The sequence below is a fragment of the Lampetra fluviatilis genome, chromosome 17 (genome assembly GCF_964198595.1).
Source record: "Lampetra fluviatilis chromosome 17, kcLamFluv1.1, whole genome shotgun sequence".
NCBI lineage: Eukaryota > Metazoa > Chordata > Hyperoartia > Petromyzontiformes > Petromyzontidae > Lampetra > Lampetra fluviatilis.
The window spans coordinates 11639724-11659466 of NC_136291.1; the positions used below are offsets into that span (position 1 = coordinate 11639724).

General features: G+C 43.1%; 1 protein-coding gene across 1 annotated transcript in view; it reads left to right on the top strand.

The window, feature by feature from the left end:
• Window positions 1–11515, top strand: part of LOC144936941 (bromodomain-containing protein 7-like) — a 35700-nt gene extending 24185 nt beyond the window's left edge. The window contains exons 13-17 of the mRNA XM_078864184.1: window positions 611–664; window positions 856–931; window positions 1680–1853; window positions 8020–8238; window positions 10411–11515. Of these exons, the coding sequence (XP_078720310.1) occupies window positions 611–664; window positions 856–931; window positions 1680–1853; window positions 8020–8238; window positions 10411–10541 (654 nt within the window). The 3' untranslated portion in view covers window positions 10542–11515. The remainder of the gene's footprint in view (window positions 1–610; window positions 665–855; window positions 932–1679; window positions 1854–8019; window positions 8239–10410) is intronic.
• The last annotated feature ends 8228 nt before the right edge of the window (window positions 11516–19743 follow it).

A 19743-nucleotide genomic window follows, 5' to 3' on the forward strand; every position in this document is an offset into this window, starting at 1 on the left:
CCAGCACACGAAGAACCCCGAGCTCTTCACGGGGCCCTCGTTATATGCCCCCGGGCTGGGTCTGGCTCCACCCTTCACCCCGTCCACCTTCCACGTCTCCCGAGCTCTTTCTCGAAGGTTCCCGAGAGCTCTTTTGCACCACGTGACCGCCCCACGGCCCCCGTGCCCTGGTGGCCTCCCTCCAATATCCGGTCACGTGTCAGCAGGTCAACCAGCGTATCATGCCCTAACGTAACCCTGGCTGGCTGACGCTCCCTCACCGGGAGTCCGCACCGCACGCTGCTCGCCGTGCCTCCGCACTAGCCAGCGCTCACTCAGCCCCACCAGGGCTGGTACTACACCCCATAACCCAGGCTGCCCATAATGACAGCACATCCGCCGTGGCTTCATAAGCACCGGCACCATACAGTGACAACCACAGTCACTACAAGTGCATAAATTGAGTACCAATTTTTGCATGTCAACAGTTAGGTAATGGTGAGACTGGCCCACCATAGAAATGTGTAATTTCCTTCACTGGCCCAAGGCTGTCACAGGCACAGCCACATGCTCTTTTAATCATGATGCTACAATTGACTTATGTACACAATGTCATATACCTCTGTTTTAGGCTATGGCAGATGCAGAGAAGAGTGGAAAAGAAAATGGTGCTGATGTTACTAATGTATGTATACAATTCACTGCATTGTTGCATTTTATATGTACATAAATTAGCTTTGTTAATTGTGCTATGTTGTATTTATACTCTTTTATGGAAAACGCTTAAGATTCATACTGGTGTGAAGTAAACTTGTTTATTGAAAAAGGCCTGGCAAGGGGGAATTTAAGTATTGTCTTTGTCTGTGATGTGTGCAGAAAAATGGTATCTCTGTCAGTAAACCTGACCAAAATTCTGATTCTGCGGAAGCTTCAGGATCTCCAGAATTACCAGGTATGTAACAGCTGTCACATCTGCTCATTGACACTGAAATCAATGCACTTTGTGTGGTAAGACGCACCGTAAAATATTTGCCGCTGCAGTGGTTGCCTGTACTCATGATTATCTCGCCATAGAACATCCACTGGGATGCTGCAATATGTAGGAAGTGTAGAAGATATCCCTCTATATATTACCTCCGATTAATATGGTTGGCAATGTACATGGTGCAAAAGAAGGTCAAACATACATAAAATCCCAACCACCTTACAGTTTGAAATCGAGACATCCATTTTGGTCACATGCCTTGAATCTTTTGTCAGCCGAAAAGGACCTCGCTGCCCAATGGCATGAGAGGTGGAAAAATAGCAGTGTCCAGATACTCACACATCACTCACCACTGATGTTCGCCATAGTCCGGAATCAAACTCAAGTTCTCAGGTTACGAGGACAGTGTCCTAACAACTGCTGCACCCCTCCACCCTGCTGCACTCTTCCACTGTTGATAACTTAAACACCCACTATTTCTAGTAATACTATTGAGGTATTTTTCAGCTCAGATATTTGTATTTAAAAAGCATGAAAATAAAGAAACATTAACCATATCTCTCCAAGCATGCAAAGGTTTGGCTTTGCAAAATTATTTGTCTTTATTGTTCAGAATTTAAAAAGTAGAGAAACTAATTTAGTTTTTGTGAAGTATAATTGTGTGTATGCGTTGTTTGCTGATGGTGAGAAATAATTTCTTCATTGTTGCAAACAGAGGAATCAACACAGCCAGTCAATGAGAACGAGTCGCAGATGTTCCAGCGAAGACTGAATGAGACGGGGCAGCTCCTGAAAGACCTGCAGGATGCCCAGACGCTGCGTCTGAGTGCCCGGCCTCCTCCAAACCTCAGTAACTTGCTCGGGCCTTCTCCAGCTGAGGTGCAACTAGGTGAGAAGCCTCTAGAAACACATTCAGGGAGTAGGGCATTGCTTTTTCATCTGGAGTTCACTGCATAACTGATGTAGTTGAGTATAAAAAATAATTCATTCATTTAACATAAAAGTACACACTTAGACGTGTCGTGAGCAGCATAAAAAGTTCATAATAAAGGTTTTTGGGTTAGATCGCGTTATTATGCATGTGTCACAACCCTCCACCACCCGACACGGCCAATCAGTAAAAAATGTGTCACGTTAACAAAATGCCAATTAGTTAATTCTTCAGTCCACTGGTGTGTTTTAAGAGTGAATCCACAACATTTAGAATTTGAGTATGACGTTTCGCTTCTAATTACATCCAGCATCTTCGGGCGATTTGCCAGAATAGTGAAACAATCCACCTGGTTCTGGTCTTAAATAGTGCAGGATGACGTCATCATTGTTGAACCCCATCAGGTTTTGAGATCAGAGACGGAGGTTGGGGGGGTATTGTAAGTATATAATAGATTAGTAATCAGTTAATTAATATGATTCCTTCTTCGGTTCTTTCGGTTAAGTCACGTCTAAAGAAAAATAATAAATTAACCGAAAGAACCAAAGAATAATTCCTGCAGTCACGAAAGCTCCAAAATTAAGATTAATATGATTCCGCTATAAAGAATTGTAATATGTATTGTGTATTACTTAATAATACACTTCCAGGCTGCGCTAAGTCTAGTTATCAGAGCGGTTACAATTATTTGTATTTTTCTCAATTTTAATGGATTCTCTCATTAGTCTTGGCCAGTAATAATTAGTTTTGCATAACACTTCAACGTTAGCAAAATCAATTGAGTGTCCTTGTTGGAAAGCATGTTCTGCCACTGCTGACAGTTGTGTTTGAGATAATTTAATGTTCCTTTGGTGTTCTCTTAGTTTTACGCTAATGTTACGTCCCATTTGTCCAATATAGCATTTACCGCATAAGCAATTGATCCGATATATGCGCCTTCTGTTGATAACTTCGATAATTCATCTTTAGTAAGTCTTGGTTTGGCATTCAATGCTCTGTTAATTTGAGCATTATTGTAGCCATTCAGTCGTAGGGCTTCTTTAACATGTTTAATCTCCAGACTTTCACCATCTGACACTGTGTTTGCCCGATGTATGAGCGTCTTAATGAGAGAGGATTTCTGTGCTGGGTGATGATGCAAATCTGCATTCAGATAGGCATCAGTGTGTGTTCCCTTTTCGGTAGACGCTGTGTGTTTATCATTTCGTCCAAGCCACGCTCCCTTTCCAGAACCTTTGAGCTAGTTCCCGGAGCTTTTCGACTGACTCCGCCTTTCACCTTTACCCCAGATACGCCCCCCTTATAATAAGGCATTATGTAATGCAGCCATGACCGTAATCACCACTCCAGGCCGACAGGTGTCACCCTGTCATTACACCTGGATGGAGTGGTGTATTTTAATGCACATCTATTTTGATTGCTTTAATTGTCATCGCTGGTATAAGTAAATGTAAAAAATATACAGATATCAATGTATGTATTTGACACGTTACACATCGGCATTACGACAGATGTATTAAGATCACATTGACATGTAACAGTAATTGTCGAGGTGGAATCGGTGGTATCGGTGGTAAGACATCTTCCACATAACGAGGCAGAGAAGACTAGACATGAGGTTGCCAAAATAATTGAGAATAGCAAAATATCAAATATTAATATTAGCTTTGGTGAAGCAAAAGCCTTAAGAGAGCTTAGATGAAACACAGAACTTCAAATTCTGGCAGCTGATAAAGGCCGCACTACTGTAGTGATGTCCCGATCAGATTATGATAAGAAAATTAAAAATTTACTGGAGGAAGATACCTATATTAAAATTAAATGAGATACAACCAATACTTTATAATGCAAAACTCCTGCAATCATTGCAAATTAATTAATCCCCAAGACTGAACAATACCAAATTAAGCCACGGGCCTCAACACCACCAAGATTGTATGAGCTACCAAAAATTAATAAAATCGGTATCCCATTACGACCCATAGTAAGTACAATAGGCTCTGCCACGTATAAATTAGCAAAATATGTAACTAAACAAATACAGCCCTACATCGGTAGGACATCTTCATTTATAAGAAACTAGCAGGAAGTATCCGCCGTTGCTCAGGTCTTAAAAATATTTCAAAACTTCTCTTAAAAATCTAACAGCAGTGCGTACTGACTCTGGTGGTACCTGCTATGATTACATAAGTGCATACCGACTGTGGTGGTACCTGCTATCACTACAATAGTACATGATGACTCTATAGCAGTATTTATCGACTCTATGGCACAAAGTACTCACCTGACAGAGTGGCGTGGTGAGGTCTAGTCCCGTGCAGAGCCTCCGGCCTCGCCTAGATTGGCCAGCCGGCTGAGGCGGCACCTTGGCAGGCTGAACCCCCCCCAGCCACGATCTCCCCGGCCACTCTGCAGTAATATCTACGGCCTATAGTAGTAGCATCTAGCGACTATATAGTAGTAATATAGAATTTTTTACGCGAAATGAAAATGTCCCCCTCACTCCCACCGAAGGCGTGCGACTTGGCATGGGCCGTCCCCTCCACCAAAGGCACGTGAGTCAGTATGGTCATGCACGCGTCATAAATAAATGAATGATAAGCGCACAAAAACCGCACTAAATCGCTAATTAAACTAATTTAAAGTTGACGGATGTGAAAAAGAAATAGCGCTTGCTCACGGCGGGGCTTTCGGCGTGGTACCTGGCTATTTTAATCCCCCTCACTCCCACCGAAGGCGTGCGACTTGGCATGGGCCGTCCCCCCCACCAAAGGCACGTGAGATGGTATGGTCGTGCACGCGTCATAAATAAATACATTTGAAGCGCACAAAAATAGCACTAAATCGCTAATTAAACTAATTAAAAGTTGACAGATGTGAAAAAGGAATAGCGCTTGCTCACCGCGGGGCTTATGGCGTAGTACCTGGCTATTCACCTGGCTATTTATTTTTACCTAAACCCTACCGTTGGAGAGCCAAGCACGCGACCACACACAAACCCCGCCACAAACAAACCCCGCCACAAACCCACACACAACTTTTTACTTTTTTATATATATAGATTCAGAACATCTTGTGAATGTGATTAAAGATATTAAATTTAACCCTAATGATAATCTGATAAGTTTTGATGTAATTTCTCTGTTCACTCAGGTTCCAGTTAATTATTCACATAAATTACTTGATACACTGGTAAAGAAGACAGGTTTACCAGAAGATATTCCAAAACTAGCTGACCATTGTCTAAATAACACTTATTTCTTGTGGAGACGTGACTTCTTTAAACAAAAGGAAGGAGCAGCAATGGGCTCTCCTTTGTCTCCTGCTATAGCAAATCTGTACGTGGAAAGCTTTTAAACAAGAGCACTTGCCTCAAGTACATTAAAACCATCTTTTTGGTTTAGATATGTCGATGACACTTTGGTTGTCTGGCCACATGGTAACAATACACTTAATTAATTTGTTAATCATCTTAATGTGCAAAACCCAGCCATTCAGTTCACCTTGGAAATGGAGGTGAACAACACACTCCCATTCCTGGATATTTTGCTTGGACGCGGTCAAAATGGAAAAATAACACACAGCATCTACCGAAAGGGAATGCACACAGATGCCTATTAGAATGCAGATTCGCATCATCACCCAGCACAGAAATCCTCTCTCATCAAGATGCTCATACATCGGGCAAAGACAGTGTCAGATGGTGAAAGTTTAAGGAAAGAGATTAAATATGTTAAAGGAGCACTAAGGCTGCTTAAATTAACAGAGCATTAAATGCCAAATAAAGATCGAACAACAACACTGCTGAAAGTGATCAGATTATCAAAACAATTAAAATACCATATATCTCGGGCATTACTGACAAATTAGCATGTGTTTTGCAAAAGCAAAACATTAAAGTACGGTACACAATTCAAAACCTAGTGTCTTGTACTAAAGATGAATTACCGAAGTTATCAACAGAAGGTGTATATCGGATCAATTGCTTATGCGGTAAGTGTTTTGTTGGACAGATGGAACGTAACATTAGTGTAAAACTAAAAGAACATCAAAAGTACATTGAATTCTCCCAAACACAGCTGTCAGCAGTGGCAGAGCATGCTTGCCAACAAGGACGTTCAATTTATTTTTATAACGTTGAAGTGTCATGCAAAACTAATTATTACTGTCTTCTTAGGTTTTTTCAGTAAAGTCACGTAGAAAGTAAAATAAAATAAAAACAAAAATCACGACGTTTCGGAGGCAACACAAGTCTCCGTCATCAGGTGGGACCGTCACAGCCAGATTAGCTGTATCAGCTGTATGATCAGCTGATTAGCTGTATGACGGAGACTTGTGTTGCCTCCGAAACGTCGTGATTTTTGTTTTTATTTTATTTTACTTTCTACGTGACTTTACCGAAAAAACCTAAGAAGATGATTCCTTGCAGTCACGAAAGCTTCAAATCTAGAATTAATTATTACTGCCCAAGACTAATTATAGAATCAATTGAAATTGATAAGAATTAAAAAAATCACTGTGATAGCTATAGACTCAGCACAGCCTATTAACACATTGCAATTCCTTACAGGTGAGTCACATGCTAAGGGGCTGATTACTGATCGATTACATCACCCCACCTCCGCCTCTCATCTCGAATCCTGATGGAATCCAACAATGATGACGACGTCATCATGCACTATTTAAGACCGGAAGCAGGTGGATGGCTTCACTATTCTGTCAAATCGCCCGAAGATGCTTGATGTAATTTCCAGCAAAACGTCGTACTCAAATTGTAAATGTTGTGGATCCACTCTTCAACACACCGGTGGGCTAAAGTAGTGAACTATTTGTCTATTGTCAACGTGTCACATTTTTTACTGATTAGCCGTGTCGGGTGGTGGAGGGTTGCGACACATTTCTAAATAACGTGATCTAATTCAAAAACCTTTATCATGAACGGTAGGTTTTACCCTTCCTGGAAATAAAAACAGGTGTCAAGATGTTCAAACACCAAACAGAATCCTTTTTCAAGAAATCCTGTCTGCATTAACCAAATGTACTTGTGATGAACATGCAAACTAAAAACATGCTCTGATAATATATGCATTGTCTTTAAAATTAATTGGTCCACACCAGAGACAGCTTTTTTTTTAGCCTAGTCTCAAAGTTTTCGACCAGAGAATGCCAAAAGGCGAACAGCACAAAGACAGTTTCAAAGACAATGCATGTAGTGAGTCCAACTGAGTCGCAGACGTTGTCTTGGGAGCAACACTATTTATTACATCACCTCAACACAACATAATGTAACCTACACTTGGGTGTTGAACGCCCATCTAACCACGCTACGGCAGAACTAGACACGGTCCCGTCATCCCGGTCCGGACCACGAGCTGGGTCGCGGACCGCGTGGCGAGAGACTTTTTCATCCTGACGTGGATCTTCTTCACCAGCAACCCAAAGAACCGCGAGCCCCTCATGGGGTCTCCGTTATATTGGGCCCCGCCCACCTTCTAGATCTCTCGAGCTCTTTCCTGAAGGCTCCCGAGAGCTCCTTTATACCACGTGACAGCCCAGCGGCCCTCATTCACCGGTGGCCCCCCCTCCAATATCACGTGTCGGCAGGTCAACCAGCGTATCATGCCCCAACGTAACCCTGGCTGGCTGACGCTCTCTCTCGCTCCCTCACCGGGAGCCCGCACCGCACACTGTACGTGGTGCTTCTGCACTTACCAGCGCTCATCCAAGCCCCGCTAGGGCTGGTACTACGCCCAGTAACCGGGCTGCACATGACAAAATATCCGCCGTAGCCTCGCAAGCCCGGCACCACACAGTGATATTCACAGTCACTACACATATATTATCAGAGCATGTTTTTTTTTGCATGTTCACCACAAGTACGTGTTGTTAATACAGACAGGATTCCTTGAAAAATTATTCTGTTTGGTGTTTTAACATCTTGACACCTGTTTTATTGGCAGAAAGGGGAAAACCTACTTATATTTTGATACTGGAAGAAAGGTCCCATCCATATAGCACATTAACATCTCTACCAAGAGCACCTAAATGAAAATTAATACGAAGAACATAGGTTTCCACCATTAGCAAAGATATTTGTTCCTTAAAATACGCATGTTCCTTTCAGCCGGCAAGGTGACGAATGGACTGAAGGTGCTGACAAGCTGCGTCGCGCCCGGGGACATGGTGAGCACAGCGGGTCTGCACAAGGCGATGGGGGTTGCCGTGTGTCCCGTCGAGACCACGACATCTCCAAAGCTTCCACCAGCACAGGCGCAGATCAAACAGATGCAACAGCAGGCACAAGTGGCAACGCCCGATGCACAATTTCCTTCTCCAAGCCATGGTAAGTATTATTTTAAGGTACGCTGTAGAATATGCAGTGTGCTAATGCTCATCTCAGGATACTGAGACACCAGTGCTAAAGTTGTGGGTTATAAAACATGGATAATCACTCGTATATCAGGCAAAAACAGCATCCGATGATGAAAATCTGAGGAGTGAGATTAAGTGTCAAGTTCTACAATTGAGTGGCTACAATAATTCATAAGTTAACACAGAATTGAGTGTTAAAAGACAAGAAAATACGTTAGAATGGACAATTGCAATCAAAGAAATGTAACTCCCGTTCATTGTGGGAGTCAATGATAAAATGGCTATAATTTTGGAAAAACACGGTCTGAGTGAGATTAGGCAGGGTACACAAAATACAACTGTTAACTGCCACCGACGATGTGCTACCCAATTACTTAAACGTTTGGAAAATGTTATGTTGGTTTGAAGCTTTCGTAACTGCAGGAATGCATACTCTTTGGTTCTTTTGGTAAAGTCACGTAGGTAGACAAAATAATAGATCATGACGTTTCGATCGCAATGCAAGCGATCGAAACGTCGTAATCTATTATTTTGTCTACCTACGTGACTTTACCGAAAGAACCAAAGAGTATTATGTTGACTCGACACGATGAAAGATTATGACAAGAACACCAGAGGAGGATTAAATACAAACACAATTGTCGGCAGTTTCGAAACATACAAGGATATTCAATGTATTCTGATTATGATATTCGTTGCAAAACTAAATTCTTTTGGCCAAGACTAATTAGAGAATTTATTTAAATTGAGAGATAGAAAAATGTCAACTGACCTAACAGCTATGGGCTGTTTGGAAACATTATTAAGTAATCACATTGCAAATTACAGTAATCTCACTATACGCAAGGGATGTGTTTCTGGGACATGCTCCTAAAATCAAAATCACTTGAAGCAAACTCTAATTTTCCATAAACATAATGTTTAAATCAGCGGTTGCATTCCTTGTCGCCATTTATTGAAACAATGCGTGACTAAATATGAATCTTACAAATATGCATCCAATTATAAGTTAGCATATATTTTCGCTTGCTCACCTTTTGGGGTGAGCAATGGAGTTATACTGACGAGAGGCAGGTAATCCTGCCTTTTCACCTGACGAGATAAAGCTGGAGCCACGGGAATGTTCACTAGAGGAAGCTGGCTCTCTTCTGGGCTCCTCTCCAGACCTTCTGGCTTGATACAGAACATTAAAAAAAATCTGTCCAAAAACAGTTGGATAACATTGTTCGGCTTCTGCTGGTACAGGAGGGTAGGGATTTCCCTCCACGTTCTATGCTACGAGCTGTAACAGGACTAAATGAATCTGAGCATAATGAATGATAACTTATGTCATTTTCAGTCGCTTATATATGGAGGAATTTGGCGTAGCTTTATGCAAACATGTTTTAGAGGTGTGTTCTTGCCCAAATCAGGAATACTGGAACGGGAGTTGTCAGAAACAGTTTTTTTGCAGCAAAACGATCCATGCGTGTGATCAAGCAGTAATGTATGTATTTTAAACTTTGTTCCCACTGTACGTAGCCAACCGTGCTAATCAGAGTTGTGGGGAAGGACAGCAAAATAAACACAAAAAGCTATTTTAAAGAAATTCGTTTTCAAAATCGAGCAGAGGTGTTTTTTTTGTTAAATCAGTATGGTGGTTCCTGTCACGATTTAGGATATATTTCACATGGACTTGATGCAACAATATTCTATTAATTTTGCTTTCCTAGCAGCTGATTGGCTGGCATGGCAGTTGTGATGATGTCATAACTAGATTTCACCCACTGATACTCCTTGTGTTTCACTAGGTAATATTGGTTCTTATACAAATTTGTAATTAGGCCCCTGGTCAACAATGACTGAATGAAAAAAAAACATGCACAAATTTGTTTTTATTAATGTAATTGGAGTGCAAAAATGCAGCCTACAATGGTTTAAAATATGTTTATATGTTTTTCTATACACGAGTTTTATTGCATGTGTAATTGTTACAGATGCTTTCGTATTTTAAGGCTACAAAACAATAAGCCATATTGTAATTGTACCTGGAGACAAAAATGAAACCACCAGAATGCTCAAGTTGCCATGTTCACTTGAATATTCACACTAACAACGATCTTCCTCTATTCACACGTGCACATGTGGGATTATGTATTTGTAGAGTCACCAGAAGAAGCGAACCCAGAGGACCCAGCCGACGAGGAGAGAGAGAATGATGAGAGCATGCAAACAGATGAACTCAACACCACTTCGTCCTCAATTGAGGGAGCGAGTGACACAGCTAGCACATAAAAATTTACATCAGCGCACAAGAATGTCCACTTAAAACAGCTTGTTATGGTGTTTGCCTGTTTTACGTGCTAATTTTTCAAAGTCTATAAAGTAAAAACAAAATTTCGAATGCAATATACTATTAAATATATATTTAGGTCCACTCGCTTTTATATACCAATTGTCAAGCAGATTGTAAAATAATACAACTTGTAAGAATCTTTCAATTAAAATTACTTTTTTTATTGTATTGTCAAACATTTGTTAAAATTTTATATGCATTGCATTTGTGGTTGTACAAAATACAAGGATAATTTATTCTTGCATTGATGTTAGGTTGGGCAGTGTTTTGGGCTGTCTGGCATTTGAATTCCACCAACATTTCCTCTTGTAACATGAAATTACACCACCCTTGTTTTAGGTGTTAGCAATGTGGTTGCGCTAGTCGTTTTGTTGAAAGCAATTATTTATGGTTTGGTACCTTCCCTTCATCTCTAACTGATGTGCATATGTATTAGTTAAACGCATAAATGCAATTATCTTGAAGGTGTAAGACCTATATGATATTGTGCTTTGCCTTTATGTTTCCATATGAAATTCGCCATCAACCATCAATCCACTGCCGATTGAAAGCCTCCCTAAATCAGATTTGCGATGTAACAATCCACCTACCGCCGAAGCAGCTGATTTAATTGATCCATCCTGGTGAATGCCCTCTTGGACACGTTCCATTCTTTAACATTCTTCTAAAAGCACATTGGTATGGAAGAGGGATGCAGGGATGTCCTGGGGAGAGTTGGCAGTTAAACAGACTTGGTTCCGGCTGGGGAATGTGACTGGAGGTATAAAAGGATGAGACGAAGGGGAGTTGTGGGCTTCAGATTCTAGTAGGCTTGGATGCGAAGCATGTGTTGTGAGGAAGATAACGCATGGCTAAGTCGTTACGTGGCAGGGTCGTGCCAAACAATTTTTAATAAACTTTTTTGTGATCAAGACCTGCTGAATTTAGATGTCCTTCCTTTTGACTGGGGTGGCACTATACTATGCAGCATTCACGATTCGAACCTCAGCATACTGGATAAAGAAATACGTTCTTTGGAAGCTACCCAGAATTTGTGGTGGACGTGTGAATGACGATTGCACTGACCTATCAGATGACTTGCAAGTCTGCCAAAGGGCAGGTGGCCCTCGGATATGCGCCTCCAACACCTGCTGCAACTGAGCAAGATTTGAAGAAGAAACAGTCTTCCAGAAGAAAGCATTGTGGCTTACAATAAGCTAATGGCCCTGGTGTGCAGGACCTACCCGTGGCTTGAAGGGTATGGAATTTAATCCTTCATAGGTGATTGGTGTGTAGGTCTACACCAGGGGTCCTCAAACTTTTTAAACAGGGGGCCAGTTCACTGTCCCTCAGACCGTTGGAGGGCCGGACTATAATTAAAAAAAACTATGAACAAATTCCTATGCACACTGCATATATCTTATTTTGAAGTGAAGAAACAAAACGGGAACAAATACAATATTTAAAATGAACAAGTAAAGTTAAATCAACAAACTTGCCAGTATTTTAATGGGAACTATGGGCCTGCTTTTGGCTAATGAGATGGTCAATGTCCGGTTCCATATTTGTCACTGCTAGTCGTAACAACTCTCGAGAAACGGTGCCTTAACGCGGCGAGAGAGTTTGTGTACGTCTGAGAAGCTGATCGCTATACCGTCGAGAGCCTAGTGCTCTCAGAAGGGTCACCCAAGGCGGGAAGACTTCAGTGGAGACGTCAGACAAAACCCGTTTCGAAAGGTCCCCACATGACCTTTTCAAATAAATGGTGATCCAAGAAAGCAACGGGAAACTACTTGGATTATTGCTCCCTTGAAAACTTCAATGATGACAAGCAAAATCAACAAAGGCCCTGAGTATCGGCGTCCTTTAAATAGGACAGGGGTGCTAAGAATCTCCGAGCTTGTGTCAAAGAACCCTTTCAAAGTAGCAACTTGGAACGTTAGAAGTTTACTTCAAGCAGGAAAACTAGCCAATGTCATACAAGAAATGGATCGACTTAAAATCAACATAATCGGTCTAAGCGAAACTAAATGGCCTGGAACAAAAAAGTTTATATCGAGCGAACACCACATCTTCTGCTCCGGAGGAGAAGAAAACACCAAACAAACATACGGTGTCGCCTTTATAGTACACAAGAAATTAGCGAATAAAGTCAACAACTTTACCCCAGTATCAGAACGAATAGCACTACTACAATTAGCAGGCAACAAAGTCAACGTGAACATTCTACAGGTTTATGCTCCAACAGCAGATAAACAAGATCATGAAATCGAATCGTTCTATGAGCAACTAACCAACACGCTGAAGAAGCAAGACATCACTATAATCCTCGGCGATTTCAATGCCAAGGTTGGCCACGGTCGAATGCAGAACATTGTCGGAGAACACGGACTAGGAACAAGGAATGAACGAGGCGACAGACTGGTTCAATTCTGCCAAGAAGAACGTTTCAGTATTGCTAACACGTGGTTCCAATTACCACCTCGACGACTGTACACGTGGACCTCGCCGCAAGACTCCGACAACAACATCGTCAGGAACCAAATCGATTATATCCTAATTAACATCAGGTTTAAGTCCAGTGTGATTACAGCAAAAACCTACCCTGGAGCCGATATATCGTCAGATCATAACCCAGTAACAGCTACAATAAGACTCAAATTGCGATCAATACAATGTACAAAGACGAGACGAGCAGACCTGGAGAAACTGAAGAACAGCGCCGATAAAAGACAAATACAGCAACATCTCAACGATAGCATCCGCTCAATAACAACAGAAACAGCAGATGTTCAGGAGTACTGGCGCTCGTTCAAACAATGCATCACAGAAACAACAGAAGTCATGCTGGGACATCAGCCACCGAAAAAGAAACAACGATGGATGACACATTGTATTCTCGATCTAATGAGCCAACGAAGAATGTACAAAAACAACAACTTGGAGAAGTACAAACAAATGCAACAGAAGATCAGAGAAGCAATCCGACAGGCAAAAGAAAAGTGGATGGAAGAACAATGCGCCGAGATTGAAGAACTAATTTAAAAACATGACAATTTTACTCTGCACAAGAAGCTCAAAGAAGCTGGTAACATCTACAGACCAGCCCCAACAGCTACCTTGTATGCGGACAACAACCAACCAATCCTAAATAAACAAGAAAAAATGGACACCTGGACAAACTATATACACAAGCTCTATGGCGCCATGAGAACACCTGCAGAAAAAGACCAACAGATGTCGAAAGACGCTCTACACATTTTAACATCAGAAGTAGAACATGCAATCAAAACAGCTAAGTCAGGCAAAGCGTGCGGGCCCGACACAATCCATGTAGAATTGCTCAAACTATTAGACAGTAACAACATACGACAACTGACTAATTGGTACAATCAAATATACAATGGCAATAAAATTCCATCCGACTGGCTACAATCCATCTTTGTGGCAATACCAAAGAAAGCAACAAGCCGGAAATGCGAGGACTACAGACTGATAAGCTTGATGAGCCACGTGCTGAAAGTCTTCCTGAAGGTGATCCAACAGCGCATACGCTCCACATGCGAAAATGCATTGAAGAACACACAGTTTGGCTTCTGCAAAGGACTAGGCACAAGAGAAGCAATCTTCTGTCTACAGATACTACTACAGCGATGCTACGAACATCAGAAAGAAGTGTACATCTGCTTCATAGATTACGAGAAAGCCTTTGACTCAGTCGACCACGACCGACTAGCAGCTCTATTAAAACAACTGGGACTAGATAAAAACGACATCAACTTCATCATTGCTCTTTATTGGAAGCAAACAGCCCAACTCCGATATGACAACGAATTGACAGACCCAACACCAATACAAAAAGGTGTACGACAAGGCTGCCCACTTTCACCCAGTCTTTTCAACATCTACTCGGAGCAGATTTTTGATCGAACACTAGCAGATAAAAACATTGGTATTAAAGTCAATGGACAATACATCAACAACATCAGGTATGCCGACGACACTGCACTGCTGGCCGATTCGGAACAAGACCTACAACAAATCTTGGACGAGGTTGCCACAGAGAGTCAAATATGGGGCTTACGAATTAATAAAAAGAAAACAAAGGTTATGAAGGTCAGCCGAACTACAAGCGAAATAACAATCAAGCTTGGTAGCGAAAAATTGGAACAAGTACACCGATTTAAATACCTTGGTGTAATCATTGACGATAAGTTGAACCATGAAGTCGAAATCAAGAGCAGAATTGAACAAGCAAGGCAAGCATTTATTAAATGGAAAACACTCCTTGCAGACCGCAACTTGAGTACATCACTGAAACTGCGCACACTGAAATGCTACATCTGGTCAATTTTGCTGTACGGAGTTGAGACGTGGACACTGACAATAACAGCAACAAAAAGGCTCGAAGCTTTCGAGATGTGGCTGTATCGAAGAATGCTGAAAATCCCATGGACAGCCAAAACCACCAATACACAAGTTCTGCAAGATATGGGCACTGACAGGCAACTGCTGAAGACCATCATTAGCAGGAAGTGTTACTACCTAGGCCACATTGCCCGAAACGACCACAAATACCAGCTATTAAAGCTAATCCTGGAAGGAAAAATCGAAGGGAAAAAACGACCAGGACGGCCAAAAACGACATGGCTCAGTAACATCAAAACATGGCTACAATTAACAACAGCACAAACTCTACACGCCGTGCTAGACCGGGACCAATATCATCGTGAAGTCGCACACGCCGTTAGGCAGCACTAAAGAAGAAGAAGTCGTAACAAGTGATGCAAGTGTGCATCCGTTAGTCTAGATCTGGTTGGAGATTTCAAATGTTTCATTCTGGAAAAAGTCTGTTCACAGATATAAGTGCTGCCAAAGATGGTTGCCATTTTGAGTGCATAATTCCTGAGATGAGGATATGTCTCAGAGGGGAGAGATGCATAGAAATTATGAAGGCTGCTTGACTTGAATGCGTCTTTCAGAGAGTCACAAATCTGCAGTTCAGCCAGTTCCATTTGGTAAATTGTATCCACATTTTCAATGTCAATAGAAAATGGGTTACAGAAAAGCTGTATGTCCTGTTCATGGAGATGAATATCCTACACTCCGAGTCAATTTTTCTCTTTCTTGACATCAGTTTCCTAGGGAGTCAAAATTTCTATTAGTAAAATACCAACATATATACAAAAACAATATACCAGCAATAACTTTGCCCACACAGAGACATACAGACTGCACTGCCCATCAATGCAGTCTGATTGGGGGAACTCCGCTTTTACCCCAAGCTCACACTGGTGCAGCCACCGAACTGGACAAAAGCTCTCGATTTCAGAAGTGGTGAAATGGTTCGAGAGAAGCGCGCACACTGTTATGGGGAGGAAACACTATTTATTAACACAACTAATAATTACACGACACATAGGGTGGTGACCACCGACCTATTCTCGCTAACTCTGACACTGATAATGACTGGCGTGGTCAAGACAGGAGGGCTACTGCTTGGCCACGCTGACTTGAGGCTTGACTTCACTCTTCATGAGGCGTCTTCATGAGGCATCGTCATCCCGGATTCGAGCAGCCCCGCACCAGGTGCGGATCCCGCTTATATGTGCCTCGGCGTGGCCAGGCCACACCCAGGCCACGCCCACCTTCGAGAACCCTCGAGAAAGCTCTGCTTCTGGCCACGTGGCCTCCAAGGTCCCCCCGGGGCCCCCGGCCCCCACCTTGATTCGGTCACGTGTCCGGTCGGGTTCATACAGAGTGCCATGGCCTCACACAACCCCCGTGGCACTGACCGACAGCCTCCAGGCTCCCCGACCCGGCCGTGACGTCATTCCCTTATCCACACGTAGTGACGTTGTGTGTGTACAGACCCACACGGTAGTGACGTTACAAGTCACTACATCATCCCCCCATGTAAAAATACAGCCGTCCCAGCTGTGATTATACTGAAATAAAAACTGTGTGCCTCCCAAAAAGCAATGTTAATAAATAACCGCCGTCCGTCAATAAATAACGCGAATAACATATTTACACGTGGAAGAACCCCGAGCACCAACAACAATAATAATAACACCAGCAACAACAAAATCCGTGAACGGTGAATAAACAACACCCCAACTTTGGCCCACCCCTCACTCGCAACCTGATGACCCACAAACGGCAGCCCTGTGGGGGAAGAAAATCATGCACACACGTAACAATAAAGACCTGCAGAACAACTCGCTTGTGGGACAGGTTGTTTAAGGCACCTTGAGGTACTCTTTGTCTCAGTCTGGGTCGCTATACAAGTGTAATGAGTCCACCAGACAGAGATAAGGATGATGCACGACTCTTTATTTTTGCACGAGCTCACGCTGTGCATGTCCACTCCAAATTCTAGATTTGAAGCTTTCGTGACTGCAAGGAATCATCTTCTTAGGTTTTTTCGGTAAAGTCACGTAGAAAGTAAAATAAAATAAAAACAAAAATCACGACGTTTCAGAGGCAACACAAGTCTCCGTCATCAGGTGGGACCGTCACAGCCAGATTAGCTGTATCAAGTCCAAATCTCACCGAATCCCTCGAGGAAGTGCCACTCTCTCCCTGGGCATTCCCCCTCTCTCTCGCCCTGCCTTCTCCTTTCCTTCATGACGTCATTTTAACTTTAACCTGGGTTCCCGTGGATATTTCTACCCCTGGATCACGTAAGTATTAGGATTACACAAGCACCAAATGGGTGGCTGAGCACATTGCTTATCTGTAGAGGGCCCAGAACGGCCTGCCAGACCTGTTTGTATTGCCATGGTCTCCCAAGGAGTAACACTGGGCAACTCGGGGAGCACTCCCAGGCTGCATCTGGAGACATCTGGAGACATCATCTTGGTGACAATGACATTAGATAAGCAGGTCATAGTGAGAAATTTTCATACTCAACCACTTTTGAAACTCTTAATGGAACTTTCTGGGTGGCATTATGCTTTGAACAAATAAAAACCTACATTTTCACTTTAACGTTCATAAAAAAGATATATTTACACTCAGTGCCACATAACAGCCACTATGTAAAATCATCACAGTAATGTGTATTATATGTGGTTAATTGTTTTTCAGAATTCGTATTTATGAGCAGAGGCCTTTTAGATTTAATGGAACTTAGTGCATTTCCACTGTGAGAATAACATTCAAAGATACAGTACATGTAATTTTCTTATTTTTAATTGCAGATTTTGGTGTGGTGGATCTAATGATCGTGTAGTGGCATAGAATAGTAATGTAGCAATATAGCGCTGGCTGCGGGCAGGGAAGGGGATCTGCGGCTTATGGCAGCCCTGACATCAGCAGGCCAGGTTATACACCACAGGGGGATCTTGGGGAAAGGTCACAGAAGGGGCACACCAAGAACCCGCTGGTAGGTTCTAGAAAGGGGCTGTGGCCAGGGGCAGAGCCAGGCCACGCTGACATAAGAAGTGCCCTTGTCGGGGACCTCGGGGCTGTTGATTGTAAGTAGGATCCCCGTCATGCTGCTCAAGTCCATCATCGTCGTCGTCACCATTCTTCTATCAGTCACCACAGACGTCGTCGCTTGATATTGCGCTGTTAAACAGTTGTTGACTGTATTGGTCAGCTCCATTGGTGTTAGACGGCTAGTGTTGTGGAAAGGCTAGGGTGTGTGTAGCCTCGGCGACTGTAGGGTGTGTGAAGGGAGATTGTGAGTATAATAAAAGAAGTGCCTCCAAGAATTACTGCCTCCGAGTTGAACCACTACATTTGGCGTCAGAAGTGCTAAAGTAAAATAAGAAAATTCGTCATGTCAAAGGCAAAATGGACGCTGACAACGTCGTCAGTCGGGCGTCGCTCCGACATCCTCGCACGATATGCCACGGTTGACCACAGCTGTAGCAGGCGATGGTGGGCTCCCGTCGTGGAGTGGTCACCTCCCCCTTCGGCCCCCATCCTTGAGCCCGTCGTGAATAATAATAATAATAGTTCAATTTGTAAAGCACGCAAATTTGCAGACGTAGTGGCCGCAACTCAGAGGCACGGAGCCAAGCTCAGAGTCGCTCGAAAGCATGATTGTAGAGGTGAGTTTTTAAGTCTCTCTTGAAAGAGGCGATTGAGGTGATGCTGCGAATGTGCAGAGGGATATCGTTCCAGACTGTTGGGGCTGCCACCGAGAAGCGGCGCATAGACATGCCCATCCTGGATCTTGGTATCAAGAGGAGGTCGTGAGTCGTGCTGCGCAGGCATCTGCCGTGTGCTGAGCTGCAAGTTGTCAATAATGAAGAAAGGTACGGTGGGCAGGCGGATATGAAGGCATTGTGGCAGAGGCAGGCGGTCTTGTATGTGACCCTACTGGCGATGGGTAGCCAGTTGAAAGCACGAAGACAAGCTAGTGAGTCCAGACGGGGATGAGTGTGGCCAATGACGACGCGTGCTAGGTTGTTTTGTAGTCTTTGAAGTTTCTTTAGGTTGCCAGCGGAGGTCCGGACTAGGACGGAGTTGCAATAGTCAAGGCGAGACCCAACTATGCAACATGCCAATGTGTTGGCAATTTCAGTAGAGATGAGAGGACGTATGTGTCTGAGAGCCTTCAGGTGAAAGTTACATGAGCTGATGATATGGTTGGTTTGACGGTCGAAAAATAAAGTTGAATCTAGGATGACACCGAGGTAGCTGAAGTGGTCGGTGAACTTGATGCTGTGACCAAAGATGTGTATGTGTGTGGGGAGTGCTGCTGAATTGAGACGTTGCTTGGTACCTAACATGATGGCCACTGACTTTTTTGGATTAAGGACTAGGTTGTGTACAGTGAACCATTGTTGCACGGCGGTGGTACAATCCGAGAGCCTCTCGAATCCAGATGCATTGCTAGAATCGATGGCGGTGAATAGAATCGTGTCATCCGCGTATGAGTGATGCTTAATACCGAAGCTTGCGATGAGCCGGCCGATCGGGAAAGTGTAGGCTGTGTGGAGCAGGGGACCTAGTACAGAGCCCTGGGGAACCCCGCATAATGCTATTGTTTCAGGCGATGTGGACATGCCCACCCTGACTGAAGATTGCCGGTCAGAAAGGTACGAAACTATCCACTTGAGTACTGAACCGCATATACCGAAGTCGGATTTCAGGAGGGAAGTAAGGAGCGAATGGTTGATGGTGTCGAAGGCTGACGAAATGCCC